Source organism: Pleurodeles waltl, chromosome 11, assembly GCF_031143425.1.
Source record: "Pleurodeles waltl isolate 20211129_DDA chromosome 11, aPleWal1.hap1.20221129, whole genome shotgun sequence".
Taxonomy (NCBI): Eukaryota; Metazoa; Chordata; class Amphibia; order Caudata; family Salamandridae; genus Pleurodeles; species Pleurodeles waltl.
The window spans coordinates 431,069,966-431,093,963 of record NC_090450.1 but is presented as its reverse complement, the minus strand read 5'-3'; the positions used below and the strand labels follow the sequence as shown (position 1 = coordinate 431,093,963).

At 45.8% G+C, this 23,998-nt stretch overlaps 1 protein-coding gene across 2 annotated transcripts in view; it reads left to right on the top strand.

The window, feature by feature from the left end:
• PER2 (period circadian regulator 2) overlaps positions 1-23,998 on the top strand; it is a 441,952-nt gene that overhangs the window by 367,269 nt on the left and 50,685 nt on the right. Inside the window, exons 20-21 of one of the 2 annotated variants that reach the window (XM_069213793.1) lie at positions 9,309-9,498; positions 18,433-18,622. In XM_069213793.1, coding sequence (XP_069069894.1) covers positions 9,309-9,498; positions 18,433-18,622 — 380 coding nt within the window. The remainder of the gene's footprint in view (positions 1-9,308; positions 9,499-18,432; positions 18,623-23,998) is intronic. The other variant, XR_011199417.1, reaches the window with a different exon arrangement.

The following is a 23,998-nucleotide window of genomic DNA, read 5'->3' as shown; positions in this document are numbered from 1 at the left end:
ATACCGCATTGGTATCCGATGTATCAATGGTTTGAAACTGCAGTTGCAAGAGCAAATCATTGAAAAATTCCCGTCCTGCATTTTTTTTTTTTACAAATGTTATTGATTTTTCAACAATCCAATACAAAATTCTACACCTAAGAGGAAAAGACTGGCATTTCGTCATAAATACCGCTCTTGTTAATCATTCTTAGTTACACTGTAATATCAAACAATCTCCCATCTTTCCTGATCCTACTCCTCCCACCCTCAGCATTCTCGGAGTGCAGCATCTTATCAACATGGTGAGGCAGTGCAATCAAATTAGTACATATTTCCGTCATAGCATGTGCCTGGTCATCGATATTTGTAGCCTAGTATGCATCAGTAGTGTCCTGGGCTCTGTAGTATTTCAATTCGGGGTCCATAGTAAGATATGTTTTACTAGCTCTCGGCGTAAAGGGGGAGGTTACAGATCATTGGATCATTGATGGTTATGTGTGGGGGTGCTATTGTGTGATCTCTGGTCCAAGTCTCTTGGACCATCTACTGGATCCTCCCATGCTCTAGCACTATCTATTTTGCCAATACCCCGCTGAGCTTCTCTAATCAGCAATGATCCCTCGCATTGCCGCCAATTTTCTAGTTCTCATTTCCATGCTGTCAGCAGCGGGCCTTTTGGGTCTTTCCGGTGGCGCGTTAGCCCCCTTTTAGCCAGTAGTAAGGTTCAAGTTTTGGAATTTACTGATGAGTCTGTTTTTAGATGTGTGCGAGAACCAATGGAGTAGGTAGTGGCCTGGTGTTGTGGGAACCACTTTTTCTGTCAGCCTCACCAGTGTTGTGGTGACCCCTTCCCAGTATATTATAAGTGAAGGGCAGGTCCAGGACATATTGAGAAAATTGGCGAAGTTCCCGTCCTGCATGTTGAATTAACCCATTTTGACCCCTTGTCATGAATGAATTAAAAAAATTGTTTAAAAAATGCTATGCAGTGGCCCAGGGGATCGTCGCTTCCTCTCAGAGAAACTTTTCTTTTATGTATTTCAAAACTAGCCCAGTTTCCCTTAAGACCAAGAGGCCCCGAATAGGAGACAATGCAGAGAAAAGTCAAATGTTTAGACTTTGGCATATTTGTAAAGTATAGAATATGTTACTGTACAAAAGCTGGAAATTAATGATACAGAAAAATTTGCAGCAGTAGACATGATATATAGGCAAGTATTTCATAATACAGATGCTGATATGTAATCTGTAGGGAGGAGTTTAATGTATGTTAAGGAGAACTTTTAGCTTGGAAGAGGAAAGACCAAACAAACAGGAGGTGTAGACTGGATTAGAATGGCACAGATTGGGATCTGAAGTTTAGACAGGAACTGGGTAGTACCCGCAGAAGACAAAACTCTCACTCTCACACAGTATAAGAGCTAATGGAAAGGGCAAAGGCATAATCAGGATAGTGAAAAGCAGAACAACAATAAACTTCCATAGTTTGTATGCTACCTAGAGAAAACCTTTGTATAACAGGAAGAAATCACAATAAAGTAAGAAATATGTATTCTTATGGAGCTGAAGGAACCAACCAAATACCCTTGTAGAAGAAGAGTGCTAAACTGGGGGCTGTATTTATAGGCCCCTAGCGCCACCGGAGAGTCACTTTTAGTGATGCTCTGGTGGTGCTAAGTACAGCGCTGTATTTACAAGGTGGACATTATTTATCATTGGGCCCTATAGGTTCCAGGAGCCAATGGCGATGTAGGCCGGTGGTGACGGTACGCACTGCCGTGGACGTGACCGCCTTTTTCTATGTGTGCACTCACTTGATACCTGAACTTCAACAGGAGAGGACCTATACTGCAAGTGCTGCTGACCTGTGTCTGGAAGCGACAATGGCTCAAGTGCCTGGGGAAAGGGCTCCTGCCTTCACTTCCGAGAAGTTGGAGAGACTGGTGGATGGGATCCTACTCCGTACACTTTACTCTGTGTTTCTCCAGACAAACAGGTGAGTACACTGGGAGCATGATGCGTGGGCCATGAATGTATGGATTGCTGTGTGTGTGTAAGCCCCGTGTAGGGTGGGGTCTGAGGGGTCCTGGGCAGAGTGCTGCACATATGGTGGTCAATGTATGTGCGTAAGTGGATGTGGGCGGATACGGTGGGCCATGAGTATAACAGTCCGGACGGTATGACTAATACCTTTTCTGCAGTTTTTTTCCTGCAGGCCAGAGCCCATCAGAAAAAGGATATTTGGCGTGCCATCGCCAAGGAGGTGCGGACCCTGGGGGTCTTTGACAGGCGGAGCACCCACAGCCACAAACGGTGGGAGGACCTGCGCCGCTGGCAAAGGAAGATGGCGGAGGCCCAGCTGGGGCTGGTCTCCCAATGAGGAAGGGGTGCCAGTTGTACCTTGACCCCCCTGATTCCGCATCCTGGCGGTGGCCTATCCAGAGTTGGATGGGCGCTTGAAGGCATCACAGCAGCCACAAGGGGGTGAGTAAAAATTCAGAATCATGACTTTGCGCGCGTTAAGGTATTACCTGGGTGGAGGATGTCGGCTGTGGGTGCCCCTAGGCCAGGGCGAACATGGCAGGGTATGTTCAATGATGGATAAGCTCAGATGCACTCCAACCCCAATATTGTTAGTGGTCATCTACTACTGGGCAGGGTCCTGTGGGTTTCAGGTGTGCAGCTAATGGCGTTTGATCATTGTACCCCATGGGCTGGTGACTAGCAGTGTAACTGGTAGTGCATGGCCTAGTGCATAGGGCTGTTTTCCCTGTGAGTTGTGTATGCCAACGGTAGTGTTGTTGCTGACATTGACCAAGTGTATCCTCTGTCTCTCCACCCCCTTTTTGTTTTGTCACCTTGTCTTTGTGTGCATTAGCAGCACCTGGCAGAGGAGCAGAGGCACCGGCGACCGAGGGACCTGCATCCCACATGAGCCTGGAGGCTGAATCCATCGACGGTGAGGGCACCAGTGGGATGGAGAGCGAGGGAAGCACCACGACGGAGAGAGGAGGGGACAGGACCGACAACGACACCTCTTCCGATGGAAGCTCCCTGGCGGTGCCGGACACCTCTGTGCCCACCACAACAGGTACAGCCGCCACCCCCGTACCAGCACCGCCCTCACAACAGCCCCTCAGCGTGTTTCCTGCGCCCGCTCACCCAGGAGGATTGGCATCTCCTTTGCCCCAGGCACCTCAGGCCCCGCTCCAGTCAGCCCTGCTGTCCTCAGTGAGGAGGCTATTGACCTCCTCAGATCCCTTTCTGTTGGGCAGTCAACCATACTGAATGCCATCCAGGGTGTAGCAGGGCATTTGCAACAGACAAATGCATACCTGGAGGGCATTTACTCTGGCGTGGTGGCCCAACAGAGAGCATTCCAGGCTCTGGCCAATGCACTGATGGCAGCCATTGTCCTTGTCTCCAGCCTCCCCTCTCCAACTTCCTCTACCCAGTCCCAATCCCCTCAACCCCAGCCTATCCCAAGCACACCTTCAGACCAGCAATCACCCAAATCAACACACAGAAGTGGCTCAGGCAAACACAAGCACCATCCACATGCAGCCACACTAACATCCACTGCCTCCACTGTCTCCCCCCCTCCACCTCATCCACCTCCCTCCCAGTAACGTCTCCACTCACACCTACATGCACTACAGCCTCATCCACTATCTCCATCGCCATCACGCCTGTCACTACACGCCCCCCACTGGCAGTCACCACCCCCACATCCATGCACACGTCCCCTGTGTCCTCTCCCACTGTGTCTGTGACCCCTCCTCCCGAAGTACACAAACGCAAGCACACAGACACCCAACAGCCATCCACATCACAACATCACCCAGCCCATGCACCTGCACCCAAACACAGCAGACTGACACCTCCTACAACCACTCCCTCTTCCTCCACTACCAAACCCTCACCCTCTTCCCGCCCCAGTGTCCCTAATAAGCTTTTCCTCGCCACCATTGACCTATTCCCTACGCCTCCTCCCCCATCCTTCACCGCGGGCCAGGATGGCCAGAACCCAGCCCAGCACCTCAGCCATCCAGTCCACGGCCACAGTGGTTTCTGCAGCTACTGCAGGTGTGAGAGGCTCCAAGGAGGCACCCATCAGCCCAGCCAGTGTTCCAGCACAACATGGCAAGGCCAAAAAGGGTCCGACACCTAGCAAGGGTAAAAAGGGGACACCAGCCAGCAAAGGGAAGGAGGCACAACCAGCCAGCAAGAAAAAGACACCAGCTGGCAGAAGCAAGGAGGCACCACCATCTGCCAAGGGCAGGAAAGGGCACACAACACCAGCCATAGCACTTCAGCCGTCAGAGGTTGCAGGTGAAGGCCTGGAGGCTACCACCACCACTGCCAGCACCGCCACCTGCACCACGGCCAACACCGCCACATGCACCGCCGCCAGCACCGCCACATGCCCCGCCACCAACAGCACCACTGCCAGCAGCCCGAGTGGGCAGCTGTCCGAGGCTGCAGGTGAAAGCCTGGAGGCTACCACCACTGCCAGCACCACCAGCTGCACCGTGGACAGCACTGCCACATGACCCGCCGCCAGCACCGCCACATGCCCCGCTGCCAACAGCACCACTGCCAGCAGCAGCAGCCCCAGTGGGCAGCCGTTCGAGGCTGCAGGTGAAGGCCTGGAGGCTACCACCACCACTGCCAGCACCGCCACCTGCACCACGGCCAACACCGCCACATGCACCGCCGCCAGCACCGCCACATGCCCGCCACTAACAGCACCACTGCCAGCAGCCCGAGTGGGCAGCTGTCCGAGGCTGCAGGTGAAAGCCTGGAGGCTACCACCACCACTGCCAGCACCACCAGCTGCACCGTGGCCAGCACTGCCACATGACCCACCGCCAGCATCGCCACATGCCCCGCTGCCAGCAGCACCACTGCCAGCAGCAGCAGCCCCAGTGGGCAGCCGTTCGAGGCTGCAGGTGAAGGCCTGGAGGCTACCACCACAATTGCCAGCACCGCCACCTGCACCGTGGCCAGCACCGCCACATGCACCGCCGCCAGCACCGTCACATGCCCCGCCGCCAGCAGCATTACTGCCAGCAGCAGCAGCAGCAGCCCCAGTGGGCAGCCATCCCAGACTGCAGGTGAAGGCCTGGAGGCTACCACCACTACTGCCAGCACCGCCACCTGCAGTGCAATTGGCATCCACTGAGTAGCCGTCACTGCCGGCGAGCAGTGTGTAGTGGTGACTACATGGGCTGCAGTGCGTCCTGGCCCCTGCAACACCTTTTGGTGTGACACACAGGTGAGAGACTGTGACCTTGCCCCATCCAGGATGAAGCACACTGGGCACAAGGACCCCTCCAGAACCAGTGGAAGAAGCCATCCACTCACCCCATCCTTGCCAGGATGAAGCACACTGGGCACAAGGCCCCCTCCAGAACCAGTGGAAGAAGCCATCCACTCACCCCATCCTTGCCAGGATCAAGCACACTGGGCACAAGGCCCCCTCCAGAATGAGTGGAAGAAGCCATCCACTCACCCCATCCTTGCCAGGATCAAGCACACTGGGCACAAGGCCCCCTACAGAACCAGTGGAAGAAGGCATCCACTCACCCCCTCCTTGCCAGGATGAAGCACACTGGGCACAAGGTCCCCTCCAGAACCAGTGGAAGAAGCCATCCACTCAGCCCATCCTTGCCAGGATGAAGCACACTGGGCACAAGGCCCCCTACAGAACCAGTGGTTGAAAACATCCACTAGAGAGACTGTGGCCTTGAACTCCCCAGGACCAAGCAGTGGGCAAACCACCCACTTGAGAGACTGTGGCCTTGCAATCCCCAGGACCAAGCAGTGGGCTTTGAGCCCCCTCCAGGCCAGAGGCATTGTACCATCTTCAAGCTGAGGGCCCCCCCCATTCCCCTTTCCCTTGAGGTGCCTGTGTGTTTTTGACCTGATGCCCCTGCAGTGTTCTCTCCGTCTTAAGGCAAGAATCAAGTATGGCCTTGGCCTATGTCGTTTGGCCCAGTGGGCCACAGACATTTTGGAGTAGGCATTGTCCCTCCTTTTGTATATATTGTATATATTGTACATACTGTTTATTGCTTTAAGAACTTTTTTTTTTCAAACTGTATAATATTACACTCATTTTACTCCATTCCTTTTGTCCATGTGTTATTCCTGAGGGTTACGGGGTGTATATGTAATGTCGTTGCATCTGTTTGTGTGTATGGTGTTGGGGCGGGGTGTAGCGTGTTGCGTTTGGGTGTCACTCTCTTTTTCCTCCCCCCTCCCTTGTGTGCTAGGTGCAGTGCTCACCGTGGTCGTCTTCACCGGCGTTCGTGTTCCTGGTGGATGAGAAGGTACACCAGCATGGGAAACACCTGCAGTTCAGGCTCCATGGCGTCGTGGTTCTTCCTTGAGTGTTGAGAGGTGAGTCATTTCCCTTCAGAGTACTGTTTCCGCCGTGCTTTTGATGGCATTGGTACCTCCCCGGAAAAGGTGACGGATAGGCATGTTGTAATGCAGGGGGCGGTACATTGTCTTCCGCTTGGTATTGGCGGTTACTGCTGCGGTGTTTGTTGCTACCGCCGTGGCGGTCAGTGTGTTAAAGTGGCTGTTTGAGTTGGCGGTTTCCGCTGTGGTCATGATTCCAATTTGTTTACCGCCGGCCTGTTGGCGGTGTTACCACCGCTTTAGCAGCGACCGCCAGGGTTGTAATGAGGGACTTAATCTGATCAGAGCTTGAACAGCAACACATTCTAAGGTTATGGTGCAAATCGATAGCATAGTCAACTGTCAATGTAATTATATACATGAAGTTTAGCAGAGAAATTCACCAAGCATTAGTCCCTGTCCTTAACTGACATCAAATTAGCATCAGCATGTTGGGCTTCATGCAAAACAATTTAGTAACACCAATTTGGAAAAACATCTAACTATGGCTCTATCAAAACAGCACAGTTGGTACCTAGAAAGAAAAAGCAAATATGCATAATAATCACAGTTTTGTTATACCTATCCTCAGTATGGATCAGCAAAGCAGAATCAGTCTTCGTCCGCAAGACATCCGTCGATCAGCAAGGCATCAGAATTCAGCATCAGAGTTCAGGAAAGACTATGGGCCTGATTACAACTTTGGAGGAGGTGTTAATCCGTCCCAAATGTGACGGCTATACCACCAGCCGTATTACGAGTTCCATAGGATATAATGGATTCGTAATACGGCTGGTGGTATACCCGTCACATTTGGGACGGATTAACACCTTACTCCAAAGTTGTAATCAGGCCCAAAGTCTTAAACATTAAAGTTAAGCACATCTCTTGTCAAGACGCAATATGGGCAATGGTCAGAATGAATGTCTTCTCTCCATGTACTCTTGTTAAGTCAGAACTGTTAAAACTACCCCCTAATCCCTATTGGTCAATGAATTGTATGTTCATACTCTTTCCAATAAAACTAAAATCACAAATCTATGAATTATAATATTACTTCGTTCACACGTCATCGATTGGTTTGTCTTGCAACTTCCTCATCATCCGACTTGTGTCAGGTAACCATATTGTTGCAGCTTCTACTCTAGTCAGTATCTTCATTGTTCTTGTCCTGGGAAATTCAGTCTCACACACATTACACATAAAATGTTGCATTAGCTAGAACATCATCTCCTAGCAGTTGGTTCTCACGAGAAGCTTCCGTTATGAGCACATTTAAACAATACAATAGAAATTCACAGTTTAATTTTCTCGTACATCCATTTTAATAAATGCTAAGAAATACAGCTTTTACATGAGGCCTGGCAAGTAGGCCAAGACACTCTGGGCCTGATTCTGGCGGGCGGCGGAGGCCGCCCGCCAGAATTCCGCCCTCCAAAATACCGCGCCGCGGTCAAAAGACCGCGGCGGGTATTTCAAGTTTTCCCCTGGGCTGGCGGGCGGCCGCCAAAAGGCCGCCCGCCAGCCCAGGGGAAAACGACCTTCCCACGAGGATGCCGGCTCGTAATCGAGCCGGCGGAGTGGGAAGGTGCGACGGGTGCATTTGCACCCGTCGCGTATTTCACTGTCTGCCAAGCAGACAGTGAAATACTTGTAGGGGCCCTCTTACGGGGGCCCCTGCAGTGCCCATGCCAGTGGCATGGGCACTGCAGGGGCCCCCAGGGGCCCCGCGACCCCCCCTACCGCCATCCGGTTCCCAGCGGGCGGACCGCCGGGAACTGGATGGCGGTAGGGGGGGTCGGAATCCCCTCGGCGGCGCAGCTAGCTGCGCCGCCTTGGAGGATTCAATAGGGCAGCGGTACACTGGCGGGAGACCGCCAGTGTTGCCGGTCTGACCGCGGCTTTACCGCCGCGGTCAGAATGCCCTGCGGGGCACCGCCGGCCTGTCGGCGGTGCTCCCACCGACCCTGGCCCCGGCGGTCTAAGACCGCCGGGGTCAGAATCACCCCCTCTCTAAGTTAAGGCCTACAATTATTAAAGCTAAAGCTTACTGCAAAACTCTTAATATGACATATTACTGCATTAGCCTAACATATATTCAACTTTTAATAATATAAAATCATTGATTAGTACAATTCGTTAACACTGGTGGCCATTCTTCGAAATCAGATTTTCAAAATGCGTACATTATTTTCTACGTTATTTTATTTTCTACACAAACTTATTATTCAGAATACATAAACACTCATTTATAATTTTTATTAAAACACTAACAAACTGAAGGAGCTATAGAACCAGGACAGCGTTAAGGAACAGCAACAGACATAGCACAGAACAGGAACTAGATATTAGAGAATTAGCAGTGAGCAAATTAGAAATCAGCAAAGAACACAGGAACAAGGAATTGATCGTAAAGCAGAGGTGCAGGCAAGATTCAAACAGAACCTCAGTGCAAAGACTGTTGCGAAGACCTGGAGTGGTGCATTCACAGGGATTATATAGCTGGCATTTTAATGGACAAGCAGAGATTGTGGCACAGACCCACATTAAAGCAACTAGGCAAGACCTAGGAGTCGCAGCTTTGCCTAGGGAGTGAAGGCTGCAAAAGAACAAAGATGAAAATACTACAGGAGCCACAAGGCATAGGAAGGAAACCAAGGAATACGGTGCAGATCCAAATGGCCGTCACAGTGAAACAGAGTGAAATAATAAACATCCTGACAAATATGGAATATAATGTATTACTTGTTTATATTGTATGTGCGACTTTATGGTGGTTTTAGTTCAGTCAAATAAATACCTTTCAACTTAAAACCCATTGAAAAGAAAAATGAAGTCTAATGTGCTGCATTGTAGACATTGAGACATTTAGCCTTGCTAGGGCTTAGACTAAACATCTATATTCATTCCTCCCAAAGGTGCTTTTGCCGAAGAATGGTACCAGCAGTGATGCTCACTCCACTTCTAGTGATTTGCTGGATATTTTACTTCAAGATGAAGCTTTGTACATGGGAACAGGGTCTGCATCACTGGGGAGCGAAGGACTGGGAGCTTGTGAATCTTTGACATCGGACCCTAATGGATGTGGCGTGTCCAGAAGTGGAAGAGGTACTGTACCATAACTTTTTAAACTCAAGTTTGGTTTATAATAATTTATCTGACTTAATCATTCAGAACTACATGGCACCTTTCCACTCTTCAGTAAGAGGACTTGTAGCCTTGGCACTGAGTGGCTCCTTTCTTTCCTACCCACAGTATTCAGATCCTTACATTGAAACGATATATAGTGGACCCATGTTGCTTTCACTCCCAAATCTCAGAAAAAATAGGCCCAAATCTCAGAAAAAATAGGTAAATGATACGGTCTGAGAAAGACGTGAAAACAAAACTCTTGTTTCACAAATACTTCTAGGAGGCTTACTTTTGTAGTAATCCTTGCTTGCTCCTAAATTCTAACAGCAAGCCACGAGTACTCATGTCTTATTCCTGAAAATCAGGAGAGGCTAAGGGGAAGTACCTAACTGAGCTGAAGCTACTTATGTACTTTTTTGTGATTTAGACAATATTCTTCTACCTCGCATATTTTCATTAGATCGTATGCCCATTAAAATCATCGTTTTTTTTTCCTGGATCAAGTTTTTTTTTCAAGCGAATAAACGGAGTTTCTGCCGAACTTCAACTGAGGTGGTTCATACTGGAAATCCATGTTTGTCACATTCAACCACGTTCCCTTTTCTGTTTCTGATTCCATTGGTTGGCAGTTTGGCTCCATCGCACAAGAATTCTGTTTCTTGTTTTGGGATTTTATCTTGCAAAGTCCGGGCGTTATACTCTTAATTAGCAATGGAACAATTGTCAATGCCAGAATACGACGGTACGTAAACAAACATAGCCCTTCCCATGTCCAGTTGATCGGGAGTGTTATGGTTACCATACTTTATAGTTTGGTAGAAACCCTCTTTATCTTAAATCTAAAAATGTGTCTTGTGTCCAAACTCCAACAAATTAGATCAATATCTTGCCGGTGTGTATCTTGCTTCTATTGGCCCTTTTTGATCTCTCAATGTGCTGTGGACCTTATAATTGGATGCCTCTCGATTAATCCTTTAAATCTCAATAACAGGTTTCTATAGACTTAATACTCCCGAGTGCACTATCTATATGCAAACATTTCCTCATGTACTACTTCAAAGCAACTTTCATATGCATTTCACTTTGTTAAAGCTCATGAAAAGAGTGTAGCAGCAACAGTTTGGAAACAGGTAAATATTTAGACTACATTACCTCCTCCTCCTTCCCTCACTTCCAGCTCATTCCTCCCCAGCCACCAGTCCCACAGTCTTGGTAAATAAAAACCTCCCCCCTCCACCACTCCTACTGTATTTTCATGTCTCCTTTCTAGACTGTTGTCAACGATGGCAGGGCCTTGTTGACCAATGTACGGATCGAAAAGCATTTTTTGGAATAGCATACTTCAGGTCGATGGAATGGTGAGAATAGTTTCCTCTATGGACAACAGTGATTTCTTTTGGTTCAGCAAGGTTTGTACTCGCTGGGAGGAGGATTACAGCACAAAGCCAGCCACATGTGGTGGAGCGTAATGGTGCAGTGAGGCGCACTGCCCAGGTGTTTCTTCTGCGGGGCAGTGGAGATGCCCGGCAGCATGAGATGCTTGGACGTGGTTGGGCGGTCCCATAGTGGCTGGAGCACTGTTTCCAGGTTCTTGGGTAAACTGAGGTTCACTCAGTTGGAGCTGCATCATCAGACTGTTGGAGGGGAGCAAGGCTTCCCAATTAAGGTGGTATGGTCCCATTTGGGACATTATTTATGTTTTTTTGCTATCAGGATGTGTAAAAGATTGATTGGAGGACTTAAGATTGACCTCCTTTGGTCACCCTGAGATACATGTTTTCATTGGAAAGTGTCTGGTTCAGGGGGTTATTTTAAGAGGAGGTTGCTGCCTGAAACTTGTCTTCAGTCTTTTTTTGATGGTGACAATGTCAGGAACACGAGCTGCAAAAAGGAAGCATGTCATTTGTTCCTCTTCTTCCTCTAATAAAGAAGGCCAGATTCTAGCTAAGATTGCATTTGGAAGTGGGCTACTTCTGAGCCATTACCTCCTTTGTTATCTCAACCTGAGGTACAGGATGTGATTGAGGCTACGGTGTCTAAGGGTTTGGCCTCTGCCAAGAAAAAGAAGGGTGACATTACTTCACGCAGTCATGAGTCATGGGATTCCTCTTCTTCGGACTCTGATCGCCTTTTTACGACTTCAAAAAAATATCTTAGGAGAGAGGAGATGTGGGATGCCTTATCTCATGTGCTGCATATTTTGGGGTTTTTTGTTCACTCTTATCTAGATGACTGGTTGGTGCAGGCTCCATCAGCAGATGTGCTGTTGTCCCATACAAACGGAGTTCAGGTTTTTTTTCACACACACAAGTTTCTCCTCAGTTGGGAAAAGTCTACTTTCAGTCCATCACAAGACCCAATTTTCATTGGAGCTCATTTTCTGACTCTGCAGGGTTGGATTTGTCTCCCAGCTGGAATGGTTTCCAAGCTTCAGGGTCACATCATGAGCCTCTTGGAATGCAACCAGCCAAAGTTGGAATATTGGCTCAGGGTCCTGGGAGACATGGTATCTACAGTCTTCTTGGTTCTATGGGCTCGGTTCCATCTACAAATATTTGTAACTTGGATCCTTTTCAAATGTGATCCAAGTTCCTTGACCATCTAAAAAATGGCCAGCTTCTGATGCAACCAGATAGGAAAACATTTGGACTCCCAAACCTGTAGTGTAATTACTTTGCCTGGGAACATTATTTTGAAGGTGGTTAAGAAACACATTTAGAAATCTCATTCGAAGCCACCATCTTCTAATTTACAACCAGTCAGGGTTGCTTTGAAATGTAGTACAGAGTGAGTAACAAAAGTATAGAGTTGGATAAGCTTTGCCACCTTAAGACCACGAACAACTCACCAATCATCACCTCAACACACACTTCATGCACTTTAAAAGTTAATAGTTTTCTGTCATCTTGGTATTGTGGTTCACTTAACAATAAACCAAACTCACTCCATTTGGGGAATCAAATAAAAAACTGAAAAAAAATAAATGGCAAACATATGGAAGAAGTTAACTTAATATTCCGTACTTAATTGCCCATAGAATTACTTTATTAAGACCACGTAATTCGCAAAGATGCTGCCAAACTGAACATTCGTCCTATTATGAGCAAATGACAACCATGCACCTCACCACAACAATACAAAATCTCTTCATCATATTCATCCATGCACATCTAGCCAGCCACTATTTACTATAAATCATTATTAGGCAAAACGTAAGCATGTCATGTCACTGCACCACATGGCTTCCTAGTAAATAGTATGAAAGAAAACTAAATACAAGGTAGGCACACCAATTTAGGGTGCTCAAATTATTACAGGACCATATAAATTGTAGAAGTATCATATGCAAATATAGGTAACTTAGTATAAACCTTCAGGCCCCAAGTTACGTGCTGCATATTTTGGTGGTGATGATTGCCTACTGGTCCTTCTCCGATTTTCAGTGGCGTTTGATACAGTAAGCCACAGGACTCTGCTTTTTGACTGTCATATAATTTGGCAGATCAGAATTAAAATGGTTTGTCACTACTTGAAAGGAAGAACGATTATTCATGCATGTTGGATAATCCAGATTATTTGCTTTTTCTTTGGTGTGTTGCGTACTTCTGGGGTTGAACCTAGCTCCCATATTTCTAAATATCTGTGTGGCTCCCATATCTCAGAGGAAAATGGAGTGACCGTATGTAGATGACACCAAACTATACTTGATGGGGCCTCCACTACATGCAAAACCTTCCTCTATGGTCTTAAATATGGGTTGCATTATTCTCCCTTACTTTGGACTGCAGCTTTGCCGTTGAGGAAAAACCAACTGAGTAAAACCCAGATGTGCCTCTAGCAATGCAGACTGCTAGGAACCTTCCAAATGTCTGTAGAATTCAACCAATACCTGGGTATCCCCTTCAACAGCAATGTAAGCATACAAGCACACATCGCCATACTTACCCCAGTAATATCCTTTTCAAAGGAATATTACTGGCAAGTAGCTGAACCCTTGGTACTGCCAAATCTGCATGGCAGTAATAACCTCCTGGCAGGCCTTTACAGAGCTATGCAAGCTGCTTCTAAAAGGAAAGAATTTATCACACTTCAAGTCACTGGTTTCCTAATTCATAGGTTAATAGTGGAAGCTAACATTTCATTCTAGATCCTCTGGATGAGGTGGCATCTTCCAGTGTACCGTCCCACCTCAGCGTTGCATAAGGTTTCTATGTGACAAGGAGTAAATCATCGCTTTCTGTAAATTCCCTAAACAACTAGTTCTAACTTATTAAATCAGTCTCATGTAATGCTGTGAAATCTTTATGCACACAACAGGAAGCCCTTTTATCTAGTTAAAAGGGGTGGCGTTTGCCTTTCTCCTACAAAGGGCTTATGTAATATATGTGTTAGTATAAAACCATAGACGGTTTTGTAGACACCACTTACAATTCTGATTTGTGTGCACAACGTACGGGTACATATTTTTGGTATTCCCACTGCATGTGATTTGTTTTTTCCCCAACCACTCTGGTGAATGAACAGCACATGTACATCGAACACTTTGTTTCGAATGGGTTTTACTTCATGCGTTGGTTTACTCGCACAGCACTATGGTTTAAACAGCAGAATTGAGGGAGTGGAAACAGTGACAGAGGTCTCATTGTCTGGAAGCTGGAGGGTCGGTTTCCTCATGTCCATGAGGATCCACGTCCTGTGAAGCGGAGACGCACATGCTGTTTATCATCGAGAGGGAAAGTCCGTGAAAGGTTTACTCATGTTACCTTTTTGCAACTACAAGGCTATTTTTTAAGTAATATTTTACATTTTAAAATGTTTTGCTTTGCCTGTTTGAAGTGCGATTTAGCAGAAGGTAAAACAACATTTAAGCATTTTTTGTTTGAAGAGTGTGGTGTATGTTACCGCTGCTCGCAGCAATGTTTTATGTAGGAAGATGCACATTGCTTAAAAAAGAAGTTTCAGAAAGCTTACACATTCAAAATGCTTATGTGGAAAACAAATTGCATGGCTTGAATCTGCTCTTTCGCAGTTTTGCAGTGGGTTTCAAGGTCGTCTAGGGTCAATAGTTAGCCCATTATAGAATGCATAAAACTGTTGATAGTACCAAAGGAATGCAAATGTAAAAAATGTATGGTTGTGGTAGGTGTCAATACAGCTCATTTGGTGATATCTGTGAACAAAATACTGGTAACCTAAACTAGCATTTTGCTTGCAGCATTCAGTGTGGTGACCAGTGTAATGCCCCAGCCAGCCACTCAAGGTGGCGCGTCACCCATTCAGAGAAACTTTACGATGTGTAGATGATAAAAATACATGGTTGAGTTACGGTTTCACAAAGTCCACGGCTGATATCTGTGACCAAAAAAAACAAGTATATTAAACGTGCATTTCACTTGCAGCTGTTTTTCAAATATCCAAAATGCTCTGCACCCAGTTTATCGCCTGTTTGAATCCTGAACCCATAGAAACCCCACATATGTGTGGTAACGCTAAGCCCAGAATACCCAGAAAACAAAGTTAGAGTGTCAAGCCTTGGCAGGGATATGTTTATGTGCATGCGAGTCTCCAGGGAGGTTTTGGTAATAAAAAGTTAAACCTGACGAGCGTCATGTTCACAGAGTTCTACTGGCAAGCCAGTCAAGGCAAGTGAGAGCTGACTTACAGGCAACAGATTTCTTAGGTTATACAGAATTAGAAACTATGTAGTTTTTAAACTGTAGTTATAGTCCTATGTTTGATATGTCATCAAGTGCAAAAGTGGTCAATAAACAGTGATCCTGCCATAATTTTGTGATATGTGCTAATATTACATAATTGATTAGGCAGACTACATTCCTTCAAAAAATCCACATATATTTGATACTGCCTGACTCCAGAAGATCAGGGCAATGTTTTCTTTTTAGTATTCCGGAATACTAAATGTTAAAAATTAAAAATGTCACCACATTTTTCATTAGTTCTTGAGACTGCAATGAAATCCTGATAAAGAATTCGCTACACTACATAGCCTTGAATATGCTAAAATATTTGTACAGGTTGCATGTGTGTAGAAAAAGACCACTGAGGTATGTGTTCTTGAGCAACCTCTTGCCAGTATTTTGGAGAAAACCTCTGGCAGTAAAAGGGTTGGGAAACATTAATGATCAACTTTTGGTTGAACATTACTGATCAATACTGATGAATTCTTTCTTTCTTTATTTATTTGGTTCATTGATATAAACCATAAAGTACACACACATTAAAACAAATACTAGTGACAAACACAAAAGTACTTCACATTTCAAACAAACTCAGAATCTGGGAGCAGATATCATAGACCAAATTGCAGATTGTGAACAGAATAATAAAAACTGCACATTGCCAGTGCAAAAACAACCCGCTTGTCACCAAGTTTCCATGAGGCGTTCCAGAGAAGGCACAGAGGCTGATCAAGATCTACAAAAATCACAGTGGAAAGTAAAGGAAACTGCAACAATAGAGTTTGTCTACACCAAAGGACATACTTCATAAAAGAAAACACACCTTGATGTACTTCCAGGGTGGGGAGCTTCTGCAAAAATATAAATGCACGAATATGTCTTGTAACTGAAGAACATTTATGAAGGGATTAAAAAGCTTTCAGTGAAACAGTGACTAAACCTACAACAAACAAAATGTGCCAATGTTTGCAAAGAGTGCTTGTCACAAAGGCAAACTAACATAAAATTAGGATCAGGCTGGCCCAAAGGAAAGCAAAAGCTAGCTCCTAATGTGACCCAACCTGTATCTTGTCAATTGTACCCTGTCCCAAGTTTTGGGCAGCCACCAGATATGGTTCCAGCCCTAGTGTGGTTTGAACCAAAAGGTACACCCTGTTGGCTGCCTTCTTCAACTCAAGTAATTCTCTTTTCCCCCTTCTTAGATCTCTGAAGCTGTATTTTATCCAGTTTTTATCCCTCAAAGAGATGGTAGCTGTCCGAAGGAAAATATCATATCTGCCAAGCTTGTTACAGGTATCCTTAATAAACTTTATCCAGGAAATACGGAAACCCCATCACATGAAAGGCAATCCAGTGTAATCTACTTGTTCAGAGAGGTTTCGGGGTTGCGCCAAATAGAACACCATACCATCAGCCAGACCAGATTGATGCCATGAGCTACATACGATAAGCCCAATTTCTCATGAACAGTATACGTTAGTGACCTTGGCGAAACACCAAGGATACACCTGCATACTCTCTTCTTGTCATCCTGTAGAAATTTGACTGCCTTATCACCTCACAGACCAAAGCCATACTTTAGGATAGGTAGACACTTCCTTTTGTAAATCTTAACCATGGGGGCAATGGCCTTGCTGCCAATTTTAGAGACCAGACTAAAGAGAGAACGATTAGAATTACACAACTTAAGTCTCTTCTGTTTCAGATGGGTGCTCCAAGACCCCTAGGAGTCAATTGTGGCCCCAAAATAGGAATATTCATAGGTTCTGGTAATAGAAGCTCCTGGAAGCGTGAGAGTTCGCAGCTTCAGATTTTTGGGGCCACAAGCCATAACAAACTTTTGGCAGAGTTCGTAACCAGACCCAGATGGTCCATAAAACGTACATATTTGCCTAAAAGTAGCTGAAGGCCATTAGGTGTTCTAGACAGCAAAACAGAATCTTCTGTGTACAGGAGGACAGCGACGCTCTGCCAGTTCATGATTGGCATATTCTTTCTCTTGCAGGCTGAGATAAAGCCCAGATCATCAATAGTGATGAATTAAAAATGGTAGAGGGCTTCACTTCCTCTAAAGAATTATTTCCCATGCTCCGCTATGTCCGAGGCAGGCTCATATATGAAAAAAAAGAGTAACAACCACTCACTGGCAAGGAATTTCCCATTGTAAGCAGGTAACGCAGATAGGTCCATTAAGCAGTCAGGGAACGGTAGATTTCTGGATGTCTTTGCTATTAAACGTGCTTACCATTTTAAAATCTATAGTTTCATAAAAAGAGCTGATCAGTATGAGTTCCAGTTGATGAGTAAAATGTGTATGCCGTTGGAAAATATTGTAAGCTATATCTGTCATGAAGGAGACCTTAATGTATAGCGGAATGGTGTTTTTCAGGAGAAAGCACACAATAGCTTTTAGGACCATTTTGCACTTTGTGCTGGAAAATCCAATACAAACAGTAGGTCAGCAAATGGAAAGCATTGTTACATTTCCCTCCTGGCCAACCTCAGAGTTTTGTAGTGACTTTGATTCCTATGCATACAGGTCACTTTCTTCTGCATACTTCTATTAATAATGTATCCTTGTGTAAATACTGGATTACCTGGTCTGTATACGATCGTACTTGTCTACCTTTAACTGTGAATTGGGTGACGTGTTTCTCATTTGAAAAACGAGCGTATGAGGTTAAATTAGAGGTTTCAATCCTCAGTGACAGTCAAGCACAAGACCACAGTGAAGTAATAAGCCAGATGTTCTCTGTAAGGAGATGGAATACCTCACTTTACTCCTTGCAGTAACCTATTCAAACATGACCTCATATGCCTTCAGTTCTCCAATATCCAACTCCACCTGAAGGTGCCTTTGCAACAATAGATTATCGATTTTACAGCCCACACATTATTGCTGTACCTAAAGATGGCAGTACATGTCCCTGGTAGGCGCCAGAGCATACATTGTATCTGACCATGTCATCATTTGGGCCAAGATGCATAAGACTGTGTCATGCGAATGAACCAAAAAACTAGCGCCAGCAGTTGTTATGGTGAGTAGAGGCCATCTGCTTATTCCAGTAACTGGTATTCTGAGCAGGAGGCAAATGGATGAGCAAGTTGCAAACATGATAGGATATGTTCCATAAGAACCTCTAAGCATTAGTGATTATATTCAGTGGTGCAAAATATGGTGACAGACTGTGTTTTGATTCACTTTTCAAAGGAACTAGTGAGACAAGTCACACTAGCAAATACTTTGGGAGCATTGACTCTTCAGAGAATATCAAGAAGCCAAAGGAACTTCAATTCAAGGAGAGTAAGCAGTTCATCAAGTATGTTCTCCGAGACCCTATCAGTTTACTGATGTCCCATGCAGATCATTCAGTGATGATGAGCTACCAGATACCCTCTCGGTAAGTAACAGATTTAGTGTACAGCTTGCTATTTCATTGCTATGTATGACTGTTGTGAGGTTTATTTCAACTAAAATATAATTGATCTAAAAATCCTAACTGAAAGTATAAGTTTCATTGCTGTTGATAGATAACTCTGTTACCAAATTGCTTAAATGGATCTTGGAGCATTGTCACAAGGTGACAATGCTCACAAAAGTAGGCTTTCAGAGTCTGTTTTTCAGGTGCATAATGCCTTAATTTGTGATCAGTGCTGAGCTTGCTGCTTCCTGCTCTTCACTTCCAATTTGCGCTGTTCTTAAAAGCCCTGAATATTGCCGATAGTCAGTTAATGGGTTACCCATATCGAGGTCACTGGAAGCTAATTGGCTGCTATTATGCATAATTCACCCTCCAGATTAATCTTCTTAGCCTCAGGCTGGATCTGGAATATTTTCAGCAGGACTCCCAACATTTACTAGATGGTTACAAAGAGGCTCCTCCTATGCTGTCAACAGATTTACTGCTCACAGTGAGGCACTGAGGAGGGAGGTTGGGAGATCATGTAGACCATTAATAATTTACTTTAGTTCTGCCAGCATCAGCATCAATGTTTAAATCCTCTTTGCCTTTTTGAGGTCAAAGTCTGGATGTGTCCTCCAACACTTGCTTGTGATGCCTGGGCCTGTACTGGCGCATAGAAGCCTATGAACTCTTTGCTGTGAGGAAGGCAAAGTCCTCAAAAAGAGAGAAAGGCCAATTTATTTGTTACTGCACAGAAAAGCAGCTCCAAGTCTCTAATGACTGAGATTGTTGAAAAGGTCACACATTTTCTCCACTTTCAGCAGCGGCGAACTATCATTACTCACGATATTAAAAACTTTGGAGATATATACATCTGTCTGCTTCTTCGACACACACAATCAGCACACTTTTAACATCGAGAATATCAATTGAAACAAACATATACCTGCCAGATTCGGCTGTAGAGCCCATTCTGCTTCTAGAAAATATTCAAACAGAGCCTTTTGCTAGGATTATATGCCCAGGTGTTACAGCCTTGTACTTTCCAATGCCATCCACTGAGTAAAAGTCAAAAGTAATCACAGACCTACTGCATCCTCCTGACTCACTTGAACTGTTTGTATCCTTTGAGGAGTCACTGTTTAGTCCCATTATGGCCTATTAGCAAAACGTGCATGCAGCAAGCACGGGTTAGCCCCCTTGAACTACAACTTCTTACATGTGCATAAACTTGGCGTGTGCAGGCTTCTTATGCCAAATTAAGCCAATTATATTCTCCTCAGATCGTGATAAAAAATCTAAGAAGACAGACAGCTCTGACTAGAATGTGTGTGCTTTTATCAGTTTGGCATTGTGGACGGGTAACACCTCTTGCAGCAGATACATACATGCCCTGTGGTAAAAGGCATTCCTGCTTATTGGGCATCTGTCAGATGGATGCTTCCAAACAGACCCTGCCATTAAACAAAGATCTGATTGATGGCACATCTTACTTGAAGGGGAGTGAAGACGTCACCCTCTACTTTCTTGGATACATTCGTCTCTTGCTTCTGGTATTGTGCAACTATGCCTCAGTGATACGCACGGTGACAGTGAGATTGTTAGGTAAGAAAGCAGGCAATTCCCTGAAAACATATGAACAAAGTAGAGCGGGTGTGTCGAAAAAATATGCACAACTGCCAGATTTTCAAGCTAACCACTCACTATGTAGATTAGTTAATTTGGATTTATTGTATGTGAAAAGGTTTTAGGTGAATAATTTAAAATCTTAATCTCTTCGGCCTGGATTTGGCACTCTTCGACCTACCATGGCTTCAATTGAAGTGGAGCATTTTATGTAGCATACGCTTTACTGAGAATGTGGGTCATACAGTTTTTCATCAAACCAATTAAAGGCTGACTTTCCAAATTAACAACTGGTTTCATACACTTATAATGCAACTGTCTGAGATATTTGGTTGGTGACACTTGATCTTGAATATGCCATCAGTGATGCAAATATCACTCAACTGGTGTGCATTTCAGCTTTGATTGGCAATGAGATCAACGTGTCTTAGAGCATAAGTATGTAAATATATATTCACAGAAAAAACAAAGATTAAAATGATGTTATAGTTGTGTTTGCTCATAAGATCTTAGCACATGTCAAAAAACTGCATATATGGTTAAAAGACTAAAACTTAAATGACACTTGATGGAGTGGGATTTCCAAGAGGCCGTATTAGGGTAAAATGTAACCTATGAAGTATCTGCAACATCAGTGATATACCCACTCAATAATTTTGGTCGTTAATTTTGAAGCCTGTGGCCAATTGAAACATTTTCCAATTCTTCAATCAATGCTGGCAGGAATGTATTTGAGTGTGCTGGGAAGCAAAGAATATTGCCTGCAAATAATAAAGAGTTAATGTGACCCCTATCAATTTAGACAACTGGAATACTTGGTTAGCATTAATTAGGTGAACTAAACTTTTCAAGGTTAATGTAAAAAGCATTTGGAGTTAGTGATTATGGCAGTCTGAAATAAGGAAGTAGTTGCACTAAACTGACCACGGTTAATGTAAAAATCACTAGAGAAATATTTGCGCATCCCTGTCTTGTACCAAGTGTCAAAGTCAACAGGTGTGGAAGTTGGCCGTTTAAACATATCCCTGTTCATGTCTTAAAAAAGTTGGTCTTAATCAGGATTTGCCTCTGTTGACCCAGCCCTGTTCTATGTAGTGTTTTAAAGAGATTCCATCCGCATTATCAAATACTTTCTTAGGTCGTGATGAAAGAAGAACTGTATAGATGTCTGATTTTTGCTCATGTGCGAGTATATCCATGCAAGGTATATTGTCTCCTGTATGCCTATGTTTTATAAAACCTCATTTACTTGAGGAGATCACCGAGAGCTAGATGTCCTTAAGACAGTGTACATTTTATGCGAGGGCAATGGGGTAGCGTGATATGAGGCTCTTTAGATCTCAGTTGAGTTTTGGTAAAAGTCTTAGCGCGTACCCCATCATGGTTAGTGATTGTACCCTTCTGGAGGAATAAGTTGTATACCCTGGTCAGAGGACAAATAGTAATATTTTTGACTTATGAACTTTCTGTTCTGTAACAAGAGTTTTTAATAATTCCCATGGCTCCTGCATAATAAGAGGAAAAACTATACCATGTAAGTATGTGTCATGCATGTAGTGAGTCACGGGCTAAGTTTGGTAGATCATCAGAAAACCTCTTAAACTTTGTAATAATTTTAGGGGCGGATTTGTAAGTAAGATGTTCTGCTCCTTTCATTTCATAATTTGGTTCAGTCAATCAATCAGGATTCATAAAGCGCAGCTAATCACCCCTTAGGGTATCCAGGATCTTGCAGTTCCCAGAGGCGTATTCAAACAGCCAGATCTTGAGGGCTATCCAGAATTCCAGAAGTGAGGTGATGGTCCGGAGGTACATGGTTCCAAGTTCCAAGTTTTTGCTGCAATGTGAGAGAAAGAACGACCTCCACTTTCGCTTTCAATCAATCAATCAATCATATTTATACAGCGCGCTACTCACCCGGGAGGGTCTCATGGCGCTGGGGGGGGGGGTTCACTGCTGCTCGAAGAGCCAGGTCTTGAGCTGCCTCCAGAAGGCGAGGTGGTCCTGTGTGGTCCTGAGGTGGGCGGGGATGGAATTCCATGTCTTGGCTGCCAGGTAGGATAAGGATTTCCCGCCTGCAGTGGTACGGCGGATGCGAGGAACGGCGGCGAGAGCGAGGCTGGTGGATCGAAGTTGACGGGTAGGCGTGTAGAAACTGAGGCGACGATTGAGGTATTCGGGGCCCTTGTTGTGGAGGGCTTTGAGTGCATGGGTGAGGAGCCTGAAGGTGATCCTTTTGTTGACGGGTAGCCAGTGTAGGTGTCTCAGGTGGGCGGAGATGTGGTTGTGGCGGGGTACGTCGAGGATGAGGCGTGCAGAGGCGTTTTGTATTCGCTGAAGACGTTTCTGCAGTTTTGCGGTGATTCCTGCGTATAGGGTGTTTCCGTAGTCCAGGCGGCTTGTGACGAGGCCGTGCGTCACAGTTTTTCTGGTGTCGGCGGGGATCCAGCAGAAGATCTTTCGGAGCATGCGGAGTGAGAGGAAGCAAGAAGACGAGACGGCGTTGACTTGCTTGGTCATGGTGAGAACTGGGTCCAGGATGAATCCGAGGTTGTGTGCGTGGTCTGAGGGGGTCGGTGCGGTACCCAGGGCCGTGGGCCACCAGTAATCGTCCCAGGCGGACGGGGAGTTTCCGAGGATGAGGACTTCCGTCTTGTCTGAGTTCAGCTTCAGGCGGCTGAGTTTCATCCATTCTGCGACGTCTTTCATTCCATCCTGCAGGTTGGTTTTGGCGGTGGCTGGGTCTTTGGTGAGGGAGAGTATCAGCTGGGTGTCGTCGGCGTAGCAGATGATGTTGATGTTGTGTTTGCGTGCGATGTCAGTGAGGGGGCTCATGTAGACATTAAAGAGAGTAGGGCTGAGCGAGGAGCCCTGTGGGACGCCGCAGATGATCCCGGTGGGATCCGAGCGGAAAGGCGGGAGGTAGACTCTTTGGGAGCGGTCAGAGAGAAAAGAGGCGATCCAGTCCAGGGCTTGTTCTTGGATACCGGTGGAGCGGAGGCGGGTTATTAGGGTGCGGTGGCAGATGGTGTTGAAGGCAGCCGAGAGGTCGAGGAGGATGAGGGCGGCTGTTTCTCCATTGTCCAGCAGGGTTCGGATGTCATCGGTGACTGCGATGAGGGCGGTTTCCGTGCTGTGGTTGGCCCGAAATCCGGATTGGTAGGGGTCGAGCAGGTTGTTGTCTTCAAGGAAATTGGTCAGTTGTTTGTTGACAGCCTTCTCAATGACTTTGGCCGGGAAGGGGAGGAGCGAGATGGGGCGGAAGTTCTTCAGGTCGCTGGGGTCCGCCGTGGGTTTCTTCAGGAGAGCGTTGACTTCTGCGTGTTTCCAGCTCTCAGGGAAGGTGGCAGATGCAAACGAGCTGTTGAAGATGGTCTGGAGATAGGGGGCGATGCTGGCGTCAGCTTTGTTGAAGATGTAATGTGGGCAGGGGTCCGAGGGGGCACCGGAGTGGATGGTGTTCATGGTAGTTTTGGTCTCTTTGGCGCTGATGGGGGTCCAGGCGTTGAGGGTGACGGCTGGGGCTGTGGGTTCCGTGGTGGTTGGCGGGATCTGTGGACGAAGCTGTCGTGTAGGTCGGTGATCTTTCAATGGAAGAAGGTAGCGAGGGAGTTGCAGAGTTCTTGTGAGGGCGTGATGGAGTTGGAGCTGGCGTTGGGATTGGAGAGCTCTTTGATGATGTTGAAGAGTTCTTTGCTGTTGTGGGAGTTCTTGTCCAGTCTCTCTTTGAAGGATGCTCTTTTGGTG